Source organism: Megalobrama amblycephala, linkage group LG12, assembly GCF_018812025.1.
Source record: "Megalobrama amblycephala isolate DHTTF-2021 linkage group LG12, ASM1881202v1, whole genome shotgun sequence".
NCBI lineage: Eukaryota > Metazoa > Chordata > Actinopteri > Cypriniformes > Xenocyprididae > Megalobrama > Megalobrama amblycephala.
Window position 1 is genome coordinate 39,932,816 of NC_063055.1, and position 22,167 is coordinate 39,954,982.

At 34.1% G+C, this 22,167-nt stretch overlaps 1 protein-coding gene across 2 annotated transcripts; it reads right to left on the reverse strand.

Moving 5' to 3' along the window:
• Positions 1–3,024: 3,024 nt before the first annotated feature.
• On the reverse strand, positions 3,025–21,032 carry LOC125280547 (solute carrier family 35 member E2A-like). 2 transcript variants are annotated; one of them, XM_048211143.1, is made up of 9 exons: positions 20,649–21,032; positions 13,530–13,905; positions 9,371–9,506; positions 9,020–9,147; positions 6,493–6,613; positions 6,363–6,416; positions 5,879–5,951; positions 4,405–4,550; positions 3,025–4,325 (listed from the first exon to the last, which is right to left on the reverse strand). In XM_048211143.1, exons 2-9 carry the CDS (start codon positions 13,807–13,809, stop codon positions 4,091–4,093), a joined length of 1,173 nt encoding a protein of 390 aa, XP_048067100.1. In that variant the 5' UTR covers positions 13,810–13,905; positions 20,649–21,032; the 3' UTR covers positions 3,025–4,090. The 2 variants fall into 2 exon arrangements, with proteins under 2 accessions (XP_048067100.1, XP_048067099.1); XM_048211142.1 differs by having other exon boundaries at positions 20,645–21,032.
• Between the last annotated feature and the right edge of the window lie 1,135 nt (positions 21,033–22,167).

Genomic DNA, 22,167 nt, shown 5'->3' on the forward strand with positions numbered 1-22,167 from the left:
ATTTGTGGATATAGAATTTAACAAATAGGCCTAGTATTATATTATTTATCAAATATTCCACTTTTTTATTCTTCATTAAAAGTCCATATTTGATCCCATTCCAGGAAAAAAAAATCTATTTGAATAGACTTAGAAATCAGCCAGTTATGTATTTCCTTCCACAAATTATGTACAATCTCACACTCAAAAAAAAGATGTTCTGTTGATTCCGACAATGATTTACAAAAATAACAATTCTCTGTTTCAAATTTGAATATTTTTTGAATAAATTCTTGTGAAGGATAAATTTCGTTTATCATCTTAAAATGGACTTCTTTAAATTTAGGAGGAATAGGAAATTTCAAAAACTTAGTTCTAATTGATCTAATTTCTTGTCTTTTTAAGTTTTTTAAATAATATGTTCTTATAGAGGACCCAGGATAGATCTCATCAATTAGAAATTTTCTTAGCAACCGGTTATTGCATTTTTTGTCATCAAAATTTATACCATTGATCTGTGCTTTATGTAATTTCGGGTTTAGGGACTGATCCAAATTATTCCTTATTATATTAATCATAGCCATTGGAATGTAATCAACAACATTTCTGTAGTCCTCCAGCGTACAACTTATTTTATATTTATTACTAAATTCCTCATATTTTAATAGATTCCCTTCTTCATTCATCAAATGAACAATGGACCAAATTTGTTTTTCCAACCATCCTTCCAAGAATATTGATTTCTTCCCTCTTAAAATCACCCTATTATTCCAAATTGGGACGTTATGTGGACTAAAGTTATGCTTGTAAACCATTTTCCAGTAAAGCAGCACTTGTTGGTGGAAGACAGATAATTTCACGGGTAGCTTTGAAACCTCAAAATCACATGTCAATAGAAAATCTATACCGCCTAATTTTTTAAACACAAACCTAGGTAAAGAGAACCACAAGTCTTCACTACAATTCAAAAACGACTGGAGCCATTTTAGTTTAAGTACCCCATCCATGGTCTTAAAATCAATTGCATTTATTCCTCCCTCCTCATATTTTTTAATCATATCTGCTTTTCTAATATAATGGTGTTTATTTTTCCAAATAAAGTTAAAGATGAGAGTGTTTATTTCTTTTAGGTTTTTAATGGAAAGCGGTAATGAGTACGCTGGGATGTGAAGAGAGCAAACATGCATTTACGTACGTCTCCTTGACATTGGCCGATCTAAAAATGAATGCAATAAAAACAACACGATTTAATTTAAGTAATTATTATTATTATTATTATTATTATTATTATTACAAAATCTTCTTTAGAGCTCATTACAGAAAAAAATATCCAATCTAATAATTCACGTTATATTTGAATATTCTGCCACAGCAATCTACCGATATCTTGTCCCGTGATGTGATTGGTCGCTCCTCACCAGCGCTGAGAAAAGTAACATGTACCACCTGACCAAAGTTCGCGCGTCAGACAATTGTTGATCTTTATCAGTTTTAACGTTTATTTCTTTAGTTACTTGTTTGGATTTCTTGTTTCTCAGAGTATGTAAAACAATAATACATATTAATCATCATCATAAGACGGGGTCGATCAAAATGTAACTGGCCTAGCTAAAATATCACAATTAAGGCCGTGTGTGAAAGTTATAATATATAGCCTATGGGCCATTCTACATGTAAACTGCTGTCCCACTACCAAAAAAACACATTTAAAAAGCATTTAAGTATTCAAATCCACAATATTTAAAATATCAGTACGCTTAATATATATAAAATCATAATTTATTACTTTCAGTGAGGTGTCTGTCCTGAACACTGACCCCTAAAATTTTAACCTGTGAAAATGATATTGAAATAATTGTTGTGATTTTTTTTCCATTGTTATATTTATTTATTTTATTTTTAAATCATGAAACTTTATGTGAAAAAAAGTGTGTCCCTCATGTTCATGTCATTACCGAAACTGTGTGTTTGAGTCATTGTCTGAGACTGATTTTAACACACTTCTACATTTCTGATCAGGAAATATTCCTCTCACAGCCTCTCTTTCACAGCAGATAGATCATCATTCTGAATTAAATGTGTTCAGAAGTCTGAAAATATGCAATTAAGCATTTTATTATTTCAATAAAATATAGTTTTTATGTGTGTACAACTGTTCAGAACTGTGCTAGATAACCATGTGCTGATTATCATCTTTGAGCGGCTCAAAAATATCTAAAATTGTCACTACCGAAACAGTCACTACCGAAACGACATCATTGTTTTTTGGGTGTTATTCGATAAAATGTAGTTTTTATGTGTGTACAACTGTTCAGAACTGTGCTAGCTAACCATGCGAGCTAGACTCAAAAGTATCTAAAATTGTCAGTGCCGAAACTTCAGTCATGACTATTTCGGTAGTGACATCATTGTTTTGGTAGTGACTAAAAGGGAACACCTACTCGTTTATTTGCGGGAATACACAATTTTAGTGGTTTTATGATGCAAATCATTAGTGTTTTAGTATGCGAGTTAAAATTGTGTCATGTGATGTGGTCACTGCCAACACATTATTAGCATGATCGACCGAAACTGTAGAGTCACGACTGAAACATGGGATGTTTTGTCAAAAATAAAGTGTATTGAATGATCATCTAGATGTTATTATAGTGTTTGGTTCAGTGTTTATTCAAACGAATGAATCCTTCACTTTTAAATCATTATGATAAACTTTATGCCCCGTACAGAAATCTCATAAATTACACTTGAAATATTGTTAAAATTGTAATTGTTATTGATTTACCTGTGCAAGCATTTTTTTTTAAATAGCAAAATATATATTTTAAAGGTAGATGTAAACAAAATCTTAATAGTTCAATGTAACCCTTCTTATTAAATTATTTATTATTGTGTTTCGGTAGTGACAAATTTTGGAAGAGGAAAAATATTCCTAAACTTTCTGAAAATACAATATGAGAATTAACTGTACAGTTTCCTAGAAATGTGTACCTTGAATATTATACAATTTGCTTACATACAAAATTTGTGGATGAAAATGCACAAATATTGCACTGTATACATTTAATAAAGAAATGCAAAATTCATTTGAATCAAAATGTTTTCAATGCACAAATAAACACCAAATTATACAAACAATTCCCATTAGTGGTTATTGTACATTATCAAAACGTACAGTACATCATTTTATATCAAGCCACCACAGTTTTTTAAACCAGTGGTTAGACATACATAACCTTGCCATTTCATCAAGCATTCGACAAATCGGTTTCTGCTGTTCAGTCACAATAACAGAGAAAATTCAAACAAACGACAAAGAGAACAAGTGGAATAACCCCTCTCAAGACCTCCGTAAGGCAGAAAAACACAGGGAAACTTCAAGTCATCTGATATTCTGGGCACAATCTTTAAACGGTTCAAAAAAGTAAATCCTAGATCCAAAATAAGTGACAACAAGGGAAATAATTCTGTCAGTTCCTGTAACAAAACACAATTAAACAAGATCAAACACAGGCTGGACGAAGATTGTGGTTTGCTACAATCATTGCATTTAGTGCACAAGAAATATACAAAACCTGCTTGTCTTTCCCTGTGAGGTTTGTGAAATGAGTGACCAGTACATGAACTCGGCCTTTGCAAAATACTCTCTTGAGGAATGTCCATCATGTCATTTTTCATCATAAAATCAAATTAATTTTTTTTTTTTTTTTTTTGCGCAAAACTAATTTGAAATATTTTCGTGACAATGAATCAATAGCAATAAAATAAAATGTCACAAATCATAAATAATGGCCCTAAAAACAGGCTTTGTCGTCTATTTTTTGATTTTCGGGTCAGGATATTTGCTGGTGAGAGTCAGTCACTCATGTAGAAACGAAGTACAATATTGCAACACTTAAACGTTTCTTTAAGTCTCTTTTGGTTGTCAGTAAACCTACAAAAGCAGAGTTATTGGGTCCCAAAACCACAGTTATATAAGGCATGATCCCTGTGAAACCTGACGCCCACATCACTGAGCTTTGATTATTTTCCGATTCTCACAGGATTACCCTGCGTTTGGACCCACGGCTAGCGAACAGTGTTCAGTTTCAAGGAACGCAGATCCGGCGCGGCGTTATTTGGCAGACGTGACGTCACCGTCGTGAATCGCGTGCTTCTGCTCGTCTTCGGCCGATTGGTTGAGAGCGTGCTGGACGAGAGTGTCTCTCTGCATCTGTTTGGCCTTGTTGTAGAGCAGAACTCCCACAAACACCAGGACCGTCCCGACCGCCGACACCACAGTGATGGGGTTACTGAACACGATGATGCTCAGCCAGATGGACAGCGCGTGTTTCACCGTGCTCGCAACGCTAAACAGAGCGGACACACACCGTCAGAACACTCACAGCACAACATCACAGACAGAAGGAGGAGGAGGAGACGCGGCACCTGAACGTGACGGGCGAGATGCGGCCCATGAGCGCGTACGCCGTGACGCTCTGTACGTGGAACAGGACGCCGTCGAACAGCAGCAGCAGAACCACGTCCTGAGACAGACTGAAGCTTTGTTCACTCTTCCCGATCACGGGTAAATCCTGCGGGACACACCGTGACATCATCAGTCTGCCACATGTGATCGTCCTCGTGCGAGGATACATACTGACATGCATAAAGATTACTACTGTGAAAAAATGATTTTATAAATGTAGAAAGTATTCAGTTTTTTCTGTACTGTTAGAAGATTAGTGCTTTATTTATTTTAATCAAATTATTTCAGTCGTGTATATTAAATTTTATTTAATCAAGTTTCATTTATTTTAGTCAATTTATTTATTTAGTTTCCTAATTTAATTTAATTTTTACACTGTTTTCTATGTATTTTTATTTATTTAAATCAATTTTTATTTTTAATTATTTATTTAATCTATTTATTTGATTAATTTTATTTATGTAGTTATTTTCTTTTGTATTTATTTTAATTAAATGTTTTTTAATTGTGAGGTTATTTATTTTTTATTTAAATCAAAATGTAATTAATTTAATCAAATGTATTAATGCATTACTTATTTTTAAATGGAATTTTATTTACTTATATTAATCTTGCGTTTATTTAATATTTTTACATATTTACACTGCTTTTGATGTATTTAAATCAATAAATTTTATTTACTTATTTAGTTGAATGCATTTATTTTATGTAAATCGAATTTGATTATTTTAATCATTTACTTATTTAGTTAAATGCAGTTATTTTTATTTAAATTAAATTGTATTTAATAATTTATTCAATCACATTAAATTTATTTTGATTGAAATCTAATTTATTCAATTTATTTTAGCCTATTATATTAATTATTATATATTAATTGAAATAAAATCTATCAATTTATTAATTTACCTTGTTTGATCATATTTTTAATACATACATTCTTACAATGCTTTTCTGTTTATTTAATCGAATTTTATATATTTAGTTTTATTTAATGTTTTTATTTATATAGTTATTTATTTTTATTTTAATCATATATTTATTTTAATTCATTTTTGTTTATTTTAATGAAATGTTATTTATACGGTTATTTATTTGTATTTAAATCAAACTATTTAATTTATTTCAATTAAATGCAATAATTTATTATTTATTTTTATTGAAAATATTTAAATACATTTATGTAAATATTTATTTTAATCAATTTATTTTAGTATGTTGTATTGATTTATTATTTTATTTTTTATTTTTTTATATACATTTAGTGTAATCGTATTTTTATTTATTTTTACATTTTACGTTATTGCTATTTACCTGCTATTAAAGGGATGGTTTACAGGTTAATATTATACTGACAATGTGTGTTCTTATCATGTGATGTGGTCAGCGTTTCATAAACGCAGTATCTCAGATGGTGTGTTTTCACAGACTGACCATCAGGAAGATCCAGGCAGGAATGAGCATGATCACAGCGGCGGCGCTGGTGTAAAACTGCAGCTCTGGAGGACTAGAAACAAACAGCAGAGCATCACAGTCTTACAACACTTCTATCGCTTGATTCTGCTTCTTCTTCACCTGCGTTTTGATCTGGAGATTCTGTACTCAGAGGAGGCGTAACAGCGCCCCCTACCGTATAACAGTGAAAACATGGATTACCATTAAATTCTGTCAATGGCGGAAAGAGTTAACTGAGCTTTATAAACACTTCAGAGGTATTTTCATTGTTAGTTCATCTTATGTAGATAACTAATGGAACCTTACTGTAAAGTGTTACCATTTTTTTCTTATGCAATTTTGTTGCAAAAAAGTATTCATATTTGAAAAACTTTGTCAAATTTAAGTACATTTAAGAGCACAATCCAGCGGGGGAGCAGTCGAGCTCGGGTTTGGACCAGGCAATGGAAGCGACAGCACTCACCTGAACTTATACTTGTCCCCACTCAAGAGCTTCTTGGAAAACACGTTCTGTAAGCTGAGACAGGGAAACTGCGCGTTAGATCAGGGTTACGGAGAAGAGTCGGTGTGAAGCGTGTGTGTGAGAGCAGCACCAGTCCATGATGTTGGTGGAGAGCGCGGCGGAGAAGCCCAGCATGTTGAAGCTGATCTCAGTGGCGGTGCAGAGCGCCAGACCCGCCATCACAGGAATCAGAGACATGTTCACCCAGAAACCTGCCACACACACACACACACACACACACACACACACACACACACACACACACACACACACACACACACAATCTACATCAGCCATCTAGGTGATTAATTACTGGCTCAAGTCAAAAGAACACACCCTTAAGAAATGTCTGTCACAATATATTGTGTGACACATGATTCGCAACAGAAAAATGTCACAATATGAATTGTGTATAGTTCACTCAAAATGAACTTTCAGGCAGATATGGTAAACCCAGGAGGTCATGCATTTGAGCGTCCATGTTTATTAATTATTAATAATAAATTAAAAGGGTGACCGGTTAATAAAATCAATATTTAAAACTTTTTAAATGTATGTACAGTAGTGGCCAAAAGTGATGCCCAGACTGGGAAAAATGACATTTCCATCCTTTATTCAAATATTATTAAAAATGTTTTAAAGACTTTGTAATCATATTGCGTAGTTGTGCTTTGACTTAATTTGTGATGATAATTTTGTGTTTTGTTTTTCTATACATTTGTTTATCATAGTAAAATCAAACCTGTAGCTGTAGTTTGCCTTTTTTGCCAAATATATTTGTCAGATAAATACATTAACCAAGTTTAGTGTTTTGTTCTTCCTTCATATTTAAAATATATATTTTTTTAAATCCATCCAAGTCCAATTCCAAGCCCATCATTCCTGATGTATTAGCAAATTTAGCATTTTAATGAACTGTTCTTTTTATTAACTGTTTAACACATGTTTTAGAAGTAATCATTTTTTTCAAAAAAGTACCATTTTAACTCTTTAGGGTTTGTTCAAAGTATGGTGAGATCAGTATTGTGTATTGAGCCAAATCGTGACATGAGTGTATCATTACACCCCTGCTAGATTGACCTGAGAACGGACACTCTTTTCTGCCACAGAATAAAATATAAACATTTTGGCAAATGTTAAGATCCTTTTACACTCAAAGTGAGATGAATAAGCCTCAGGCTGTAGGAAATTATTAGTATGGTTGAATTAGATCATTGAATAATATTTTTTTCTCACAATTCTGACATTTTTTACATTCGTAATACACGTAATTCAGTCTTTAAACCTCGCAGTTTGTGTTTATGTTTTACAATTCTGAGAAACAAAGTTAAAATTGCGAGAAAGACAATTGCAAAAAAAGTCTGAATTGCGAGAAAAAAGTCAGAATTTGAGAAAAAAAGAACTGCAAAAGTAAATCGCAAGATATAAATTTAGAATTGCGAGAAAAAAGTCAGAATTGAGATAAAAAGTCAGAATTGCGAGAAAAGTCAGAATTTGAAAAAAAAAAGAATTGCAAAAAAAGTAAATAGGAAGATATAAATTCAGAATTGCGAGAAAAAAGTCAGAATTGCGAGAAAAAAGTCAGAATTTGAGAAAAAAGAATTGCAAAAAAAGTAAATTGCAAGATATAAATTTAGAATTGCGAGAAAAAAGTCAGAATTGGGATAAAAAGTCAGAATTGCGAGAAAAGTCAGAATTTGAAAAAAGAATAGCAAAAAAAGTAAATTGCAAGATATAAATTCAGAATTGCGAGAAAAAAGTCCGAATTGTGAGAAAAGTCAGAATTTGAGAAAAAAGAACTGCAAAAAAAGTAAATTGCAAGATATAAATTCAGAATTGTGAGAAAAAAGTCCGAATTGTGAGAAAAGTCAGAATTTGAAAAAAGAATTGCAAAAAAAGTAAATTGCAAGATATAAATTTAGAATTGCGAGAAAAAAGTCAGAATTGCGAGGAAAAAAGTCAGAATTTGAGAAAAAAGAATTGCAAAAGTAAATCGCAAGATATAAATTCAGAATTGCGAGAAAAGTCAGAATTTGAAAAAAAAATTGCAAAAAAAGTAAATCAAGATAAAAGAATTGCGAGAAAAAAAGTCAGAATTTGAGAAAAAAAGAACTGCAAAAAAGTAAATCGCAAGATATAAATTCAGAATTGCAAGAAAAAAGTCAGAATTGGGATAAAAAGTCAGAATTTGAAAAAAAAAAAATATTGCAAAAAAGTAAATTGCAAGATTTAAATTCAGAATTGCGAGATAGAAAGTGAATTGCGAGAAACAAGAATTGTGCGACGCATCAGTGCTGAGAGAAAAAATGTAGAATTGCGAGTCAAAATTTCAAGAAAAAAACTCATAAATGTGAGAAAAAAACCTGAAAGTCAGAATTGTGAGAAAGAAAAAAAAAATCATAATTGTTAGTTTATATCAATTCTGACAGAAAAAAAACAATCGCGATTAATAATAAATAATACGTATTATACAAAATAATAAATTACGTTTTTATTTTATTTTTACAAGCTTCCATACTCTGTCCATTCACTTAGACACACGTTACAGCAGCGGCATGTATTTGAGCGGTCATTCATGTGCATTAGTACGACAGGATCTTGTGAAATGCAGTCAGCACCTGTGTATTCTCCCAGTATGAGGCGGGACATGATCACAGTGAAGATGGGCGCGGAGCTCTTCACCGTCTCGGCGAACGACACGGCCACATTCTTCAGACTGACCAAACCCAGCACCACAGTGGTGAACCTGACAGCACACAGAAAGAGAAGAACAATGACCCCACCGTGCCTGTAAACCAGTTCCACCGCTTTCATGGCCTGAATTCATGGAGCGACAATAGATATGAAGCACAGTTAGCTGTTGTTCTACTGTCACCATTATTGAAACATGCCTTTGTTTTGCGAAATTCTCCCTCATCCACTTTACAGTCAAACACTTTCATGTTATTTATGCACACATGCAAACGCACCTCATCAGTCCCACGAACAGCATGATCATGAGGAAGTTGGAGGGGTATTCGGTGCGGGACTTGTGATGGTACAGCGGACACGGCACGAACATTTTAACACAGCCGATGATAGTCGTGGAAACCATCTGGACGGCTCCTACACCACAGATACAAACAAACACATGCATTCAAGACTAATAAATGATGTTTTAGTTAGATGGGTTTATCTCATGAAAACATATCAGGTCAGAATTCAGGAAAAAACATTAAGCTACACTTTGCACAATTAAAATGACGTCAATTAGGATCCCCCATTGTGACAAATTCTCATTACTGAAAAAGTCATTCTCATTATTGTAACTTGGTAACACTTTATTCTGATTCTATACTATATTTATTCATCTTCTAGATGCCTTCAGACATTCTACTGATTCTAAGTAACTCTGCAACTAGGGCTGGCAGTATATCGAGTTTGTATAGTATATCAATATATGTTAATAAACTATACAGGATGAGGCGATACCACTTATAATGACAGTAGTTAGATATTACAAGTGCATGTGAAAGGGATTGTTAAAGCATTGAAACACACACCATCATACACACACAAATCAGCAGGTGTGGCTGTAACAATATGACAAATTTGAGCCAAAAGACTAAAATAAAAAATAAAGCATTCCTGTTCATTTTTGTTGAACTTTGATGTTATGTGTCTAACAAAATCTCTTTAGATGTTCAGGTTTGACTGTAGTAAAATTAATGCAAAAACTGACACTTCAAATCAACATTTAAATAGAAAAATGTAAACCTTTACAAAAAGTAATCTTTGAGAATGTAGAAAAAAAAATTATTTTGTATTTTTAATGGGAAAAAAATTGATCATAATTATTCTATAAATATTAATGAGTACCATGAAATTATCTCAAAATACAAAATAAAAAAAGAAAACATTATAGAACAAAAATATATTACATTGATTTTACTGAAAATAAAAAAAGTTACATTTCAGGTGTTCAGTCAATTTTGACTGCAAACAACACAAGTGTGATTCCCAAATGAACAACACCAGAGGGTTAATGCGTTTTCCTCAGTGCATAACTTACATTTCACAGGTATATTCTGCATCTGTAAATATTAGAAATATATCCATTTTCTTTCAAGAGCGGATGAACAAGCGAGTCTCCGCTAAACTTCACAGACTTCAGCAAACAAACAGACGGAGCGCAGTACAATAGGAGGTATAAACCATAATCCTGACTAAAATGTACATTTTGCTAAAATGTTTTGTTGTTGGATATTAAATGTGCCATATGTAGAGTTTGAAGCGTACAAGCAGTGTTGGGCATAATGCATTACAAGTAACCAGAGTTACGGAATCAGATTACTTTTTCTAGTCAGCAATTACTCAATTACTTAGAAGACATGTTAGGGTCCTTTAGAGATATAATGTTCCAGCAAGTCTGCTTAATCAATTACTAAAGAAGCATCTCAAATTGATTCAGGAAAATAGGATTTTCTTATCAAGGTGATCAAATGTTGTGTAGCAAAAATGAGTGCACCCTCCTAAAAGTTACTAAACAAAACAAAATAAAAATATTCTGGTGTAAGTTTAAGGCAATGTTTGATCAACAGGTAAGCATGTTGAACCAAAACATTTAAAGAGAAGTCATTTCTTGACAAATAAAAGTCTGAATCATTCTCAGACTTAATGCTGACAACAATGGAAGTGCTTGAGAGAGAACTGTCATGAGAATTATTTCTTAGCACAAAAGAGTACAGTGCTACAAGAGGATTACCAAATCATTGTTTTAAGTGTGAAAATATAGCAAAAGTAACAAAGAAATAATAAAAAAAAATGGACTTGTGACAATAATCAGGCCTTCATTTTAAGCTTTCATTTAGGGATGAGGGATTTTTTTTGCTAGACAAAGAGCAGGAGAAATACCAAGCGAGTGTCTCAGAGCCAGCAAAAGCTATGAAAAGAGTGACTGTTTATCTGACAGAGTAAGATGCAGCCTGCAGAAATGACATGCATGGTTGTTGTTCTCACTGGAAATACCTTCTGTAGCCAAAGCACAATAAAGTCAGTCAGCCATTTCCAAAGCCCATATTTACAAAATATAGATTCTGGGAATCAGTACTCTGGTCTCATGAGACCAAATCAATAATTTTGGATCTAACAGCACCCAGAATGTCCTGGTGTTGCTAGAGGAGGAGTACAGTGAGAAGTGCCTGGTTCCCACAGTAAAGTTCAGTGGTAGTGAAGCTCTTATATAGGGATGTGTGAGTGCTGAAAGAGTGAGGGAGTTGTGCTTTATCAATGCTGTCATGAATTCACACACCACTGTGTGATGTAATACACAAACTTGAAACAGAAGATGTTACCCTTTCCTCATTCCCTGCATTGTTGGGCATTTTTTCAACTTGACAACGAGGATATGCATTCTTCCAAGCTGACACTCTTGAGCGCCTGTGACGGATTTTCCCCATTAAAGATCAGGGCATTTAAGGAGCTCATCATCCAGGAGTTAAACAGGACAGATGTGACAATTTGTCATGAACTTGTTCACTCCGTGCCAAGAAGGGTCAGAGCAGTATATTCAAAATGATGGAGGGTGTACTGAGTGCTAGAATATTATACATTTTTTGAACTAAAACTAGGGTGTACTCATTTCTGCAATCCTTCATTTAAACAAAATTGGCTAATTTACTTATTTTATGGCTATTAATGACATATATTTCTCAGTTTTTATTGTGTATATGTTTAATGCATTTTAGTTTTGCTATCTTTCCATGAATTGTATTAGTGACCATAAATAAAATGCATCTTTTGTATTTGTCCAGAGGGGTGTACTCATTTATGCTGTGCACTGTACCTAGTAAAGTAATGCATTACTTTTCAATTTACAACAACATATCTAAGTTACTTTTTCACATGTATTGCCTTACAGCTCTCCTGTCCTCATGTTGAGAGAAATAAAGCTCAGCGGTGTTGTGTGCGCTGTGTGAACATGATGTCATAGTTCTAGACTAAATGTGAACGTGCATTTACTCATCGCACTTGCACGAAAACATTAAGTATTCCTCAAAATGAATAAAAACGGTGAAATGCAATCTCAGAATTTTACGCACACCGGTAATAATTAGCTATATTTAAATACACAATATACTTTATGTATTTAATCTCACTTTATTAACCAATGTCTTTGCTGCTGACCTTCAATGATCTAATTCAACCATACTAATAAGCAAAAATTACTTTAGATTAGATTTAGAAATAAATCTGTTGAACTTCCTTCTCCTGTATCCTATTTTTGTTTGAGCTGCGCCCTCTACTGTACAGACGTGAATTTGCATTTCCTACAGCCTGAGGCTTATTCATCTCACTTTGAGTGTAAAAGGGTCTTAACATTTGCCAAAAATAGAACTTTTTTTTTGTTGTTATTAAAAAACAAACAAGCAAGCCCAGGTGAGAAAACATAATGCAAATGTAACTTTTACATTTCATAAAAAGTAACTAAAGCAAACTAACGCAATTAGTTGCTTTTTAACGCAATATTGTAATGCATTACTTTTAAAAGTAACTTTCCCCAACACTGCCTACAAGCGTATTTTTATGATAGCAGTACCTGTAAAGTACCTTAAAAAGCATTATTTTTCTTTTTAGATTATAGTGTTGTTACAATGTTAGAATGTAATGTGACTGTAACCCATAGCCTACATGGTTACATTCACTATATTTGTTTTCATAACCTTCATTGTGTGTAGGACAACACTGGGTGGGATGTGAAATAACATTTTTTTTTTTTTTTTAATAAATACAGTAAAAAAAATTAAAAATCCAAATATAAAAAGTACAGAAATATCCCAGATAGCAAATTGGTATTGGGCTGAATCTTGCTGAATGTACTATAGTGTATCATTCAGCCAAAAAACAGATTTATGATTTTCTGTCCATATGTATGGGAGTATGGGGGTAAAATATCATGAAAATAATGTCATAGAAATATCATTTTTCTCTGTTTATTTATTTTATCATGTTTCTGGCAGGGTCACTCATCAGTGGAATGGAGGCCAAGTTCACTTAAATGCTTTGTTTGCCAAGGAAGTATTATATTGCTCTTATCTTTATTTGAGAATCTATGTTAACAAACAGCCAGCTAAATCAGAGCACACCTACCCAGCATGCTCGGCTCTCCCTCCAGCAGAGAGAGGATGTACTTGTTGAGGAAGAGCGTGCAGAAGCTGAAGAAGTACCAGAGCGCCAGGAAGGTCAGAGCCCTGGAGTTCCACACGCCCGCGTCGGCCTCGATCACCGTGGTCTCGGTGATGGTGATCTTCAGGACCGGCTCTCCCGGCGTGCTCTCGCTGCGGGCCAGCATCACCCGCTCCTGACGCGGCCTGAAGCTGCCGAACGAGGGCCAGAAGGAGGATTTCCCTGAGCGATCATTGCCGGTCATGGTGCAGGAAGACGTTGGCAGCGGGGCAAACTCCAGGAGTAATAAAGCAAAGAGACTTTACATGCTACAACACACAGCAGGAGCACAGACAGATATCTGCAAATACAGGAAAATAAGACGAGTTTAAAAGGGGTCATGAATTGAGAAATCAACTTTTCCTTGAGCTTTTGATATATAAGAGATCATCGTACTATAAGAATATCCTGTAAGTTTCCTTGTTAGTCCAATAAAAGCTTTTATTGACACCAGACCCAGCGAATGACTCGTCCCGTCATAGATAGGTGAAACTCCACCTCCACAGTAGAAATCAACACCTGCTTCATCATTGCATCATTAGCCCCGCCCACTGGTGTTATTGAGATGAGAAGAGCGATACAGGACTAAAATAACATTACCTTTCAAAGGATGCAGGAATATGGTTATTTATTTTCAAAAATGTGAAAGTCTCAGTTGAGCTTTATTTATTTGTATTCGGTACATTTCACTGTGGATTCTTTGGTAAATCAATCACATTTCGGCATTATCAGACTTTTACGATATGGACTCGACAGTAATGCAACAACATGTCAGTAACTGTGTTCATTCTAATGCCTGATCTGATATTAATGATTCATGTACAGTCAGATGATCTTTGTCTGTGTGTCAGTAAATCAAACCAGCAACTAAACGCTCAACTTCACCTTGTTTCTCTTAGTAGGATGAAAATAATCTGTTATTTAAACTGTTATTTAAATTATATATAGAAAGCGATCAAAGAAAGCTCCCTTTACAATCTCTGGAGCTGTCAATCAAACAGAGAGAGTTTGCCAAAACTCCCATTTTATTCAACAAATCTCTTAGTTTTATCACGTTTGCACTTAGTTATGATGAAAGCATTTGTTAGTGTGCAGAAATTGAGTTGCAATGATGAGATCACTGCTTTCATGAGCTCAACAACATGTCTGCGATCGACTACAATGTTCATCACTGCAACCTTTCATGCCACGATCTAAATATAATGCTATAGATCTAAATGTAATGCAGCACTTTTCACGATTGTTAACCTTGAAAGCTGTAATAATAAAAACGTGCTAAAATAGAGAGTAATACTTGGCTATTTCAAATGGAAAAACATTAGCCAATCACAGCAGTGGGCGTTTACACTGAAGTCTCACAGCAGACACGCCCCTTAAAACAGAGCGTTCAAAACAGAGGCTAAAATCAAGGTAGGAAAAATATCTTTTATTTCTAAATTATGACAATTTTTGATGTAAAAAGCATACCAACATCAAAAGTGCACCACAGGAAACATTATAAAACAATGCAGTTCATGACCCCTTTAGCTTTAACTCATTCACACACTTCTAGTCCAAAACTCCAGGGGCCGTATTCACAAAACATCTTAAGTCTAAAAGTAGCTTCTAACTTACAGATTTAGTAGAAACTCTTAAAAATAATGGGCGTGTCAGTCCTAAATTTAGGACTCCTAAATTTTTTCTCTAAGAGTGTTTCACAAAGTATTTTGGCACTAAAACTAGTTCCTAAACCTGTGAAACGTTAGAAGTAGTCAAAAGGACTCCTGAGTCACTATGACCAAATCACAAACAGTCCTAATCCACCCAAAGACACTGTACACCATTGAGACAATAGCGATAGAGCCTTGGGTGCTGCACCTTTTCTTCATGAATGCAACACATATTTTGATTTATGGAATACAATAAAATGCCAAAAATAAATCTTCTTTATATCTATACCTAATCTTTATATATATACACTGTATAAAGCGTATTTGGCGTGCTGTCCAAGGAGATCGAGGGCTCCTATCTTGAAATTTGTTTGGAATTTATTTAGCCCAAACCCAGAGTATCCCAGCCGAGAGTGAGGAGCGGGTTGGTGGAGGGATGCAGAAAACTGTCGAGGTAAGGCGAGTCGGCTCTCGTCTGTGTATATATTCCTCCACTCGAGCTGATTAGATAGACCGTTTGAACGCGTTCCTCCAAAACTTTGTTTATAAAGCATCATTTGTCACTTGAATTCTGCAATCTCTCGAGACGCAGACATGTAAGAGGCGGACAATTAACTGAACATATACTAGTTTAATTTGTGACACTTAGCCTACATTTTAAAATCTTTATTTCAATATGGCAACATTTTTATAAAAAAAAAAAAAAAAACTTTCTTTGAATATGGCAATATTTGTATTTTAAAACCTTTATTTGAAAATGGAAACATGATATCTCGTTCTACAATATTCCTATGATTAAATCGCTGACAGAGACTCCTCCCCCATCAGCCAATCACTGTGGGCATAGTTAGCAAGTGTGTTGACATCATTCATAGCAACGAGGTCAACCCCGCTCTTACTCTTCTATTCCTTAGTAAAAGTTTGTCTCAGCAGGTTTGTGAAAAGGTTTTAAGAGAAAACTCTTAGCTAAGAACTTTTACTGCCATTTTGGAGAACTCTTAGTGGTAAGTTAAAATGTTTTGTGAATATGGCCCCAGGTCATGATATAATAGATTGTTAAAGGGATAGTTCACCCAAAAATGAAAATGTGATGTTTATCTGCTTACTCCCAGCGCATCCAAGATGAAGGTGACTTTGTTTCTTCAGTAGAACACAAATGATGATTTTTAACTCCAACCGTTGCCGTCTGTCAGTCTTATAATGCATGTCAATGGGAACTTCATCTATAAGAGTCAAAAAAACATGCACAGACAAATCCAAATTAAACCCTGCGGCTCGTGACGACACATTGATGTCCTAAGACACGAAACGATCGGTTTGTGCGAGAAACCGAACAGTATTTATATAATTTTTTACCTCTAATACACCACTATGTCCAACTGCGTTCAGCATTCAGTGCATGAAGTGTGTACGCGCTCTTAGTTCACTTTCAAATAAAATCTTCCTGATAATTTACTATGTCCTACACCTTCCCTATGCAACTTACAGAAAAAACTAAACTGGTGCCGTATTCATTCCGTAATTAGAATAGGGAAGGCGTAGGACATTCAGCGTAAGCTTTTTGAAGAATACGGAAAGCGGAAGCACATGCAATGTGATCATTTGTGTTTATGAAGCATATACAGTTGTATTTTTTTTGAAAATGAGTGATGGTTTCTCTAGATAAGACTCTTATTCCTCGTCTGGTATCGTTTAAAGCTCTTTGAAGCTGCACTGAAAATGTAATTTTGACCTTCAACCGTCTGGAGGTCATTGAAGTCCACTATAAGGAGAATAATCCTGAAATGTTTTCCTCAAAAACCTTTTCGACTGAAGAAAGAAAGACATGAACATCTTGGATGACATCGGGGGTGAGTAAATTATCAGGAACATTTTATTTGAAAGTGAACTAAGAGCGCGTACACACTTCATGCACTGAATGCTGAACGCAGTTGGACATAGTGGTGTTTTAGAGGTAAAAAATTATATATATACTGTTCAGTTTCTCGCACAAACTGATCGTTTCGTGTCTTAGGACATCAATGTGTCGTCACGAGCCGCAGGGTTTAATTTGGATTTGTCTGTGCATGTTTTTTTTTACTCTTATAGATTGTGTTCCCATTGACATGCATTATATGACTGACAGACGGCAACGGTTGGAGTTAAAAATCATCATTTGTGTTCTACTGAAGAAACAAAGTCACCTACATCTTGGATGCGCTGGGGGTAAGCAGATAAACATCACATTTTCATTTTCGGGTGAATTATCCCTTTAAAGTCACCTTATTTGTTCACCTTATTTTAAATCACCTTAAATCATTCATCATTATTGTTTTAAATTCATGTTCCTTGTAATCTTGAATCAGAATAACTTCCTCTCCCTCTTGCAGTGAACCATCCAATCAACTCTCCACAGACAAAATCAAGCCCCGCCCTACATTCGTTCTTGTTCCAGAAGCAGCTTCACTCAGATGATATATGACACAACAGGAGCGCACCTTCACTTTCATGCCCCTTTAATTAACCCGATCTAGTCCAAATATTATGTAGCCTAAAGCAGGTGTGTATGAATACAGCAGCATGTGGATATATCATGCCCATAATTAGACAGAAAGCATTCATTGTGTGTTCACAGAGACCTGTTTGTATCTGGAGTGTCATGTCAGGTATTCTTACAATGTAAAACATGTAGTTACACAATACAAATAGTGTGGCTTAAGTGTCCGATCACTTTTTAAGCATCTATGAACGTCATATATTCAAGAATGTGTCCTCTGTGTTGCTTTATTTACTTTTTTTTTTGTTTAATTGGGATTTTTATTATTTAATGATCTAAAAGCCTATAATGTTTATGTTATTATGTCTTTAAAACAGTAAGTTACAAATAAAGAACCGTAACAAAGATCGGTTAAAGATTACACATGACCATCTGCGGCATGCAGAATATCTGCTCGGACAAGCAACACAGGAAAAGATATTGTTAGGGTCATTCTACAGAAACGTCCACTTTTGGTATGGCAAAATGTCTTAAAATGTATTTCTTTTTCTAACATTTAAACGTAGACCACATTATTATATTACACTTTGACTTTATGAATACACATAAATGACAGCTTAATGATTTTTTTTTGTGTGTGTGTGTGTGTGTATTTATTTAAAGACCGCATGTACACATTTTTTGTCACTGGTGTTACCTTACTTCTCTGGCATTTTTAAACATTTTAATGAAATATTATTTCTCAATGTTTTCAGCACATGCAGTCAGAGTTACAGAAAAATAATAATAATGCAAAAAATAAGGAGATTGTGTTTTTTTATTTTAATCAGGTTAGTTAAAAGTGTGATTGAATGATGATAATTCAACCATGTATTTGCTATAACAATGAAAATATTTGAAAAACAGTTATAAACAAGTAATAATGTAATCCTTTAAATCTTAATTCTTGAGTGTAGCAGAATTCAATAGATGTAAAATTATTATCATGTGACACATTTTATTTAATGTGACAGACAAAAAACAGTAACACCAGTGACACAATGAATCATCAGAGATGTATACATAAGACCAAAGATCCTTATTCTTCAACTATAATTAAGTAGATGGGACTAAATTTTTACATTTGGTGCACAATCAAAGACTATTATTGACACTTAGTGAAAGCAGTCAGTAAAAAGATCATAAACAACATTTTAAAAATGTCCGTAAAATATGCTGTCCGCAAAGTCGCTGCTTCTCAGCTGCACACAATTTAGCCAAATACCCTTAATTTAGCCATATCTGACCAAAGAACAGAGGTGTAAAGCACTTGAGTAAATGTAATTAGTTACTGTACTTGAGTCTCTTTTTGGCTACTTTGTAGTTGTACTGAATATCAGAGATATTGGAAACTTTTACTCTCTACTTGACTACATTTTTGAGCAAGTAAACGTACTTTTTCCTCCACTACATTTGTGATGAGTAATGCAATCACACATTACATTTTTCATGACACCTAACTTTTTCTGCAGCAGTTTGTTTCTGATATAAAGAAGTGCATTGCAGGTACTATATCTTGTGTGCTTTGCCTTTACTCACCCAAACTTGTCAACAAGGATACTTTACGTGAATGTGAGTGCATTAGCAGGTAGTTTCTGATCGCAGGTGTTTGATTTATTAGATGAGGAAATGACTGCAGCTGGTGATGAGGCTCAAACCAGCACATACAGTAGACTTTGACTATTTAATTTTACATAACATTGTTTTATTTACCCGCTATATTGACAAGACCGTTTTGAAGGATATTGGTTTATTTATGGCCTTTCTGTGCACTTGAGCTCAAATGAGACTTTTATGAGGCTGTTGTGTCGACCTTGATTTATTGCAACATTGAGGTGTTCAGTTTTATTTTGATTTTAGAAAATAAACTTGATTTCTCATCTCACAAATCAATTGTTTCTTATTTTAACTGGCATGTCTCTCAGGTGTTGAGGACTGCATCTTTGAGCCCACAAATACTTAAGTACTGTTAAAATCAGATACTTTAAGACATTTACTCAAGTCGTATTGGAATTGGTGACTTGTAACTTGTAATGGAGTCATTTTCGCTGTAAGGTATCAGTACTTTTACTCAAGTATGGTTTTCAGGTACTCTTTACACCTCTGTCAAAGGAGGATTAACAATGAGAAAGAAAAGTTAGAATCATGTAATCTTAGTGCTATTTTATGCCAAATAACTTAATGAATAGCTTTAAATAAAGTTTATCTATAAACGGGTAACACCAGTGACAATTTTCATGAAAAATGCATTTTACAAAATGACTGCTGCAAGGAATCAATCCACATGTTGTCAATCATGGTATACTCACTAAATTAAGTTATTTAATCCATTTGTATTCTAGTTTTTTTAAACTCCCTAACAATAAAGCAGGTCACACCAGTGACTTCAACTAAAAGCTTCATATGAAATTATTGATTTTCTAATTAAAAGAAGAACTCAAGTGATGTCATCAGTGTGATTTACTATTTCAAAATAAGAGATTTTTGTTAAAGGTAACACCAGTGACAACACCAAGGACCACTACATTCATTATACATTTTATAATATTTATTCAGCATTTGTTTTTGTTTTTTTATATCACTTACATTATATATTTGATAGTTACGCATACATTATTGTGTTTTAAACTGTAGAAAAATCTGAGCTCAAAATAAAGCGCTTTCCCTCTGTTCACGAGCACTTCTGTGGTGCTTGGAATTATTATAATTAATTAAAAAACAAATAATGCCACATTGATGCTCAAGAAGGTTTAATTGTTCAAATAACATCGTTTCATATTAAAATACAAACAAAAATGTAATCTAAGTGTAATATTTCTGTAAAGTCTAGGACGTTTCTGTAGAATGACCCGTTAAATAAAAACATGATGCTGTACCCATTGCGTTCATCCTCGGAGCTCTTTCACATGCTTTCGTGGAGGCAGCGGCTGAAGTTCAGGTGAAATCATGAGTGTGATCGGATCTGTTGACACGTCTTCACAGCACTGCTACTCCTCGATGCGCTGATTGTTTGTCTTTCCTGGTGTTTGGGCATAAGCTGCGCGACTCTGCGCACTGTAGCTATTGTTTTCAGGCGCTCTGCGCAACTGGAGCGCAGCTTTGACTGGAATAACTACATGAACGTGAAGTTGCGGAAGTTTAAAAAACACTAAATATATATAAAACGTTGAATGGCTGTCAGCATCATGGTAAGCATTAGCGATGGCTGCCTGAAAAGGTGGAGTCTAGGTAGCTTTCGAAACTCTGCTTCCTGAAGCTTCGAATCTTTTGTTTCGAATCAGTGATTCAGAGCGTGAATCAAACTGCAAAAGTCACGTGATTTCAGCAAACGAGGCTTTGTTACGTCATTACGTTTAGAAATTTCACTGTTTTTTTTTTACCTGATCTCTGATCAGTTTTATACATTTGTAGATGTTTTAATGAGACATTAGTATAATTAAAGGAATAAAAGTAGTTAATAGTCTCTTATTGGCCTGTTTAGCTGAGCCATCCATGAAACAAGCCCTGAAATTTGATAAAATCAAACATATTATACAGACACTTGATATTTGATCTTATTAGATGATTAGTTAATTGCATTACTTTCAATAAAACATTTGCAATGTGTTTGTAAAAAGGTGTTTTTATGCATGTATTTGTACACTGTTCTGACCAGCAGGGGTCACCGCTTTGAACGCTTCCAAACAGTGAATCATTTTGCAAAGCAATTGGTTCAATTGATTCGAAGCTTTGAAAAGATTCGTTTCTCCCATTGTGGCCCGGAAGCCCAGACACGTCACGTGATACACGTTACTTTTCTCATTTAAATGTACAAACTCAAGTAGGGAACTTGCATATGAAAACAAAACAAATACACATATGGACAAATAATTAATATATCTATCATTAGTGTAGGCCTACTCAGACTACAAGTGTTAGCTATTAAATAACATCAGTATTTAAGAAACGACATCTGAACTCGTCGTAGTCTATTTCTGTTCATTTGTCAGGTACAAACTGTATGTTAGAGCACAGAAGATGCCATCATTTACTGCAAGTGCTTTTCTGTAGATACATATAAATAAAAATAAATGAGTCAAGAATCATGGATATACAGAGCTGGGTAGATTACTTATGAATTGTAATCAGTTACTGATTACAAATTACAAAAAAAATCATTTTTGATTTTGACTACTTTTGACATGACTACTTTTGGATTACATTTAGATTACTTTTGTGCTAACCCTTATTTGATGTCACATATATTGTAGGATAATCTTATATTTTTGGACAGATACAAAGAAAAAATATATTCCAAAACATTTATTTTATTCACCAACAAGAGCCTCAACAGATTGTTTTTAAAGTGCAATGTGTGGACAGTTAATACTTCAAAACACTACCACTGAATAAAACAAAA

Coding starts and splice junctions, on each gene's coding strand:
- LOC125280547 (XM_048211143.1), bottom strand. CDS start 13,809: ATGACCGGCAATGATCGCTCAGGGAAATCCTCCTTCTGGCCCTCGTTC. Junction 9,507..13,529: donor GGGAGAGCCGAGCATGCTGG/GTAGGTGTGCTC, acceptor TCTGTGGTGTAG/GAGCCGTCCAGATGGTTTCC. Junction 9,148..9,370: donor CTGTTCGTGGGACTGATGAG/GTGCGTTTGCAT, acceptor GTGTGCTGTCAG/GTTCACCACTGTGGTGCTGG.